Source organism: Bidens hawaiensis, unplaced genomic scaffold (assembly GCF_021521415.1).
Source record: "Bidens hawaiensis isolate Kalapana, Puna unplaced genomic scaffold, B.hawaiensis_p1.1 tig00006907_1, whole genome shotgun sequence".
In the NCBI taxonomy this organism is placed as follows: domain Eukaryota; kingdom Viridiplantae; phylum Streptophyta; class Magnoliopsida; order Asterales; family Asteraceae; genus Bidens; species Bidens hawaiensis.
Genome location: NW_027491473.1, coordinates 596,027 through 601,878, shown reverse-complemented (window position 1 = coordinate 601,878; position 5,852 = coordinate 596,027). Strand labels below are relative to the sequence as shown.

The window sequence follows — 5,852 nt, the reverse complement described above, 5'->3', positions numbered from 1 at the left end:
ATTTGGTTTTTGAGTTGGTTTGAACCACACAAAAACCACCAATTGGAGATGGTCTTAAGCCGAAGGTACAATTGGTAATGCACACTTTTAATTGAAAATGTATATATATAAATGTCATTTAAACATTTTATGTATAAATTTATAAATTGATGATCAAATTTAAGCTAGTCTAGATAGTGAAAATTAAATGTTAAAATGCATAACCTAATTTAATACTATTTATGTAAATATTAACTAAATTTAGGGACTAAATACAAACAATTGAAAGATCAAGGGGGTTTGTTGGTTAAACCTAAACCTAATTTAATAAGAGCCGCCTCCTTCTTCTTCTTCCTTCATCCTCTTCATCCGTTTTCCGGCGCCGACGTTCAGGAAACGTTAAATAATGGTCCCCGACGTTCAGGAAACGTTTCTAAATAAGGTTTGAATTTTGGAAACGATCAATGTCCGTCCCCAACATCACGGAAACGGTCAAGAAACATTTTTAGGCGTCCTCGACCGCGTTTCCGTCCCCGGCGAGTTTCCGGGACGGGGTACGGGACCCTGGCGGCGTTTCCATGCCTCAGAGATCTCATAATTTAAATGTTTAATAATTTCGATAATTAAATCCATTTAAAAATTTTAACTAAGAACACAAACCAAATTTAGAACTATAATGCTAATTTTTTTTAAATAAATGCAATAACATATTTCTTTAATTCATTTTAAAATACCTTTCGTTCATACTCCATCGGTATTGGGGCCATCCTTCAATACTCAAGTTGGTACAATATTTAACGGGAATACATAGTGTCTGGGACCATCCTTCAATACTCAAGTTGGTTCAATATTTAACGGAAATACAGAATGCCAAGTATACTAATAACTACATGTTTTATATATATAGAGTGGATCAAAATACACAACATTTTGAGCTTAAGATGTGTTTGAAGCGATCTAAGTAGTTAATCAAATCAATTAAATGGTTTAAATTAACATGATAATAACTTTAATGCCTAGAAAGGGTTAAAAGATTTGAGTTGACATCCTTTTCATTTGATAGTAGTTTCACTAGGTTTTTAAACTCAAATAACTATTATACGGTTCATTGGTTTTTTAATTATAATATAAAATCAATAATTCTATAATCTTTAACATAATACGATATTGTAATATCTACTTCAAATGTGATTTTTTAAAGATGTAACGCAATACGAAATATAAGTGTGCAGTTATACCATTTACACATTTTGATTAATTTATTTTACATTATGTGTATATCTGCCTAACAAAATTATATGAACTAGATGTGTGTCTAGTAATGAAATGGACTTTGATGCAATTATGTTTTTGTTTTTTTGACCAATAAGACAAACAGCTATACACTCCCTATCCTATACAATAATCACCTGGTACAACTCAAGTGATCCCAATCTCAACAATTCAGATAATGTCCACTTTTAAATCCTTGTTAAACATGTGTTGATTAAAGATTTAAATCACCATTCAAATTCCATGTTATTATGTGTGTCGTAAACGTGTATACATTGTACATAAATGAACACCCGTTGCCATTTAAATCCACTCATGTACATCAAATGTACATGTGTCGTCTCCTCATTGCTTGTGAAGGAAAATACATATGTATATAGAGAGAGAAATTAAAGAAACCTCTTAAGATTAAAATTTTGTGTATGAAATATTTATGCGAGCCATACGAAGCACAACCGGTCGATTTTATCCTATTACCAGTTATTTGAATAATTATAAATATAAACTGTATTTAATGAAGTAAATATAAAATTTTAGTACTTTAAATGAGTATATTTATTTTTTCTTTTTCCGATCTAAATTGCATTTGAAATCTGAACTAGGCAGTTGGCGTATTATACTCGTTTAACTGTCAAAAGTCAAAACCCTAACGCCACCAGTCAATGGCTTGCAATGGCAGTGGCACGGGATGCCAATCAGGTTGCTACAAAGACGACACCGACGACAATTTAACCACGGAGAATAAGCTACCTGCAGATGTTAACGGCGATGATAATCACTGCCGCCACCGGACGAGGTGTCTCAAGTGTAAAGCAGTGGAAGCCACGGTGTTCACCGGCGGAGACGGTGGTGGCAGATTCTGTGCCGATTGCTTCCGGAGTAACCTCTATGGGAAGTTTAAACTTGCTGTCACTTCTAATGCTATGATTTCGCCCACTGATAAAGTCCTTGTGGCCTTCTCTGGTGGACCTTCATCTAGGTTAGTTTTCTTATTTTGATTAATATTATATATTATGTTTTTATGACAAAGTTATGCTGTTTTTGATTGTGTTATGATATGGAATTAGGTTTTTACTTCTGCTCACTTGAATTTGGTATGTAGATATTATTGGTAGTATGCAGTTAGATTGTTAAAAATTATTGAATTTGGGGGCTTTTAAATTTTAATATAGTTGAGATACTGTGTGGAAAACTATAAGAATATGTTCACTATGTGTTTCACACCTTGTGCAATTTAATTAAGAGAAAAGCATGAAAGTAGTCATATTTCTGACTCTGTTAAACCCTTATGGTCATTTCAGGCTAATTTCATGTATGTAGTATATTAGCATGAGATATGTGAATCTTTGGCCATGCATCTACTTTTACTCAAAACATGGCTATTCTATTAGCTGATAGTGATTCATATGCAAATCTATATGCGATATGGTGTCGTGTATCACATTAAGTCATTATTGACTGGAAAAAGTCTGATACTTGAGTAAAAGTCGATGCATGACTCTTAGTTGTGTATCTCATTCTCATGACTAAATGAGTGATTTGTTTTTGACAGGATATTTAGGTGTAACTTGTAAGTGTATAAGACATGAGACACCTAAGAAATGATTATTTTGTGATTTTGTTTTTAATTAATTGCTATTATTGTGCAACAAAACTGATATGTACCCAATTTTACCATATGCCATTTAACGGGTCAAGTGCCATGTCATCCATGGCATCTATACGTCCATGATATGCAAGCATAAAGAGAACGTGGGAGGCTATTGCATTAGTTATTATTTCTTTTATTTCCTCCATGTTTCAGTAGGTTAATTGTTAGTGTTTTAATGGCAGTAGTTACTTTATTTTAGTTACTCCTTTTTTGTTTTGCTATTTAAGCAGCCCTTAGTGTTTACTTATGATTAGGAATTGAATATGAATTGAGTCTTTTCTAAAATTCTCTGAATTCTCTTGTCTCCTTTATTTTTTTGTTCTAATCTGAACAATATTAGAAACGTAATGGCCAAGAAGGTAATTATATAAAACAATTGCTTTGTAGGGTGGCTCTTCAGTTTGTTTCTGAGATGCAACTCAAAGCCCAGAAAAACTATGATGCAACTGCAAACAGAGATAGATCTTTTCCAGTTTTTGGTGTTGGAGTTGCTTTCGTTGATGAGAGTGAAGTTCATTCAGTCATTTCTGCTGTTACTGACAAAGCAGTTGAGGACATTAAACAGATTGTGTCTAATTTACCACCACCAATAAAAGAATTGCATGTGGCTCCTATCAGTAACGTCTATTCAACAAAAACCAGTGATGGAAAAGAGATGTTAAAGAGTTTAATCAACGCGGTCGGTGATGCCACTGGAAAAGAAGACCTTTTGTCACATCTACGTATGCTTTCTTTGCAAAAGGTTTGATTTTTTTTTTGAATAACTATATATTGATCATCGTGTATAATCAATAATTTATATGTTGTATGTACTATGCAGATTGCTATTGATAATGGTTACACTAAACTTGTGTTGGGCTCATGCACGTCAAGAATAGCTTGTCATGTACTTGCTGCAACTGTTAAGGTTTGTTTCCTCTTCAATGGTTGTAGATTTTTGATTTTAGTTTTGACTGTTTTCTTTTATAAAAAATTTAGGGACAAGGGTACTCATTAGCAGCAGATATACAATATGCTGACGCAAGATGGGAAGTCCCGGTAGTACTTCCCCTACGTGATTGTCCATTGCAAGAACTTAGTATACTTTGTAATCTAGATAGGTTGGTACATTATTATTATTATTATTAATGTTATTATTATCATTTTTATTCATGGCTCAAACCATTTAAAGAAATAATATTATTTATTCCAAGTTGGACTAATTGTGTATTAGCATAACAGTTTAAAGACTGTGGAGACTTTCAATGAAACTAGTGCTGGGATTAACAGTCTGATCTCATCATTTGTGAAAATCTTGCAGGTAAATCAATTAACCATGTATTTTATTATTTAAATTTAAAATCCAAGTTTAAACTTTAATGGTCGTTGATTTTTCATTCAGGAAGAAAATCCTTCTCGAGAGTGTACAATTGTAAGGACTGCAGGGAAGCTTACCCCATTTCCTTTTAACAGGATTCCAGAAGCCAATGCAGATGATGCTGACCTGGCATCTCAACGCCGTCACAAGAAGTTTAATATAAAGCCTATTGAATCTCTTCCCCCCGAGTCATTTTGTCCAATTTGCAACAGCCCGATAAGCAGTTATAGTAATCCAGAATCAAGTCGTGAACTTTTTCGTGCTGCATGTTGTCCTAGTTGCCAATATCAGATTGTTCCAGATGAACCGTCATCTATGGACCAGTTTTATTCATATTTACCTGAATCTATCATTGCAAGAGCGAAACATGGGAACCAAAAATGGATAAGGTAAGAACTTTTAAAAAATAAAATGCTAATTCCTTGATACAAGTTTGTATTAATCACACAGTATATAAACGATCTTTTACAGGGAGAAGATACAAGATTGTCTGCTTTTGGACGATGAAGATGAAGTTTGAGTAGTTATAATTGCCCACTTTCAGAATATCATACAGAGTGCACCATTAGTAGCTGGTAATTTAATTTGTTTAAGAACCGGCATTTAGCTATGACAATGATTTTGTTCGACTTGTCAGAAGTGTCATTATACTCTTCATAGTTTCTTTTATACAAAACATAACAGCAGTGAAATTGTGACGTGTAACATTTTAATCAGATGAGCGAAAATATTGGTAGTGAACGGTAGATAGTCCTCTGGTAAGGATAGAGACAAAACACATCGAATGAGATACAATCATGTCATGTATAAAAAAATGTATTTCGTCTGTGCTGATAAAACACATGGTCGACAACAGGGTAGGTTTCCACTAAATGGCTCCACCATAAAGTGGTGAGCACAGAGCACCCAGCATGTATAGGAGGCTTGTGAAGATGAGATGAGTATTAAGTATTAACATTTAAGTGTTTGTGTCAAGGCATCATACTTTGCCAGTATTTTGGTCTTAGGTTGGTTCAAGTGTTTGATAGAACGTTGCTAAATGGTCATGTGGTTATTTAGAGCATGTTTGGGATTGAGTTTGAAAAGTGCTTATGGTTTTTCAAAAAGCCAAAGCCATTTTGAAAAGCCAGGACTTGGGGCTTTTGGAAAACTGTTTTTTAACCATTTTAAAAAGCTAAAATAAAAGGTTTTTTTGCGATTGCCAAACACTATTAAACTTATTGGCTTTTTGAAAAAGCCAATGACCTAATAAGATGTTTTCAAACTCAATCCCAAACATGCCCTTATTCTAAACCTTTTAACGTATTGTATGGTTTCGACCATGCTCATGTCAGGACCATTCATATTTTCTCATAAACTTTCTTGTGATATTGTTTGGTCAAATCTAGCTTTTAGCTTTCTGATATAAATACTGGACCAAAATCCATTGAAAATATCTAATCTTTCTTTAAAAAAAAACCCTTAGCTTAGATTGATAGATTTATTTGTTCAAAGCAAGAAAGATGTGTTCGGTGTTTTAAGTAGCTAGTCATTTACCCATATACGACACATTCTATAAGTTTGTCAAGTAGTTTAATATATCAAATCTCTTTA

The 5,852-nt window shown here is 33.5% G+C and overlaps 1 protein-coding gene across 1 annotated transcript; it reads left to right on the top strand.

Moving 5' to 3' along the window:
- The first annotated feature begins 1,861 nt into the window (after window positions 1-1,861).
- LOC143633823 (cytoplasmic tRNA 2-thiolation protein 2-like) lies at window positions 1,862-4,972 on the top strand. The gene is made up of 7 exons (XM_077102058.1): window positions 1,862-2,230; window positions 3,290-3,644; window positions 3,723-3,809; window positions 3,881-4,002; window positions 4,124-4,202; window positions 4,284-4,648; window positions 4,731-4,972. The coding sequence occupies exons 1-7, from the start codon at window positions 1,914-1,916 to the stop codon at window positions 4,777-4,779; spliced, it is 1,374 nt and encodes a 457-aa protein (XP_076958173.1). The 5' UTR covers window positions 1,862-1,913; the 3' UTR covers window positions 4,780-4,972.
- Window positions 4,973-5,852: the final 880 nt, after the last annotated feature.

Coding starts and splice junctions, on each gene's coding strand:
- LOC143633823 (XM_077102058.1), top strand. CDS start 1,914: ATGGCTTGCAATGGCAGTGGCACGGGATGCCAATCAGGTTGCTACAAA. Junction 2,231..3,289: donor TCTGGTGGACCTTCATCTAG/GTTAGTTTTCTT, acceptor ATTGCTTTGTAG/GGTGGCTCTTCAGTTTGTTT. Junction 4,003..4,123: donor ATACTTTGTAATCTAGATAG/GTTGGTACATTA, acceptor TTAGCATAACAG/TTTAAAGACTGTGGAGACTT.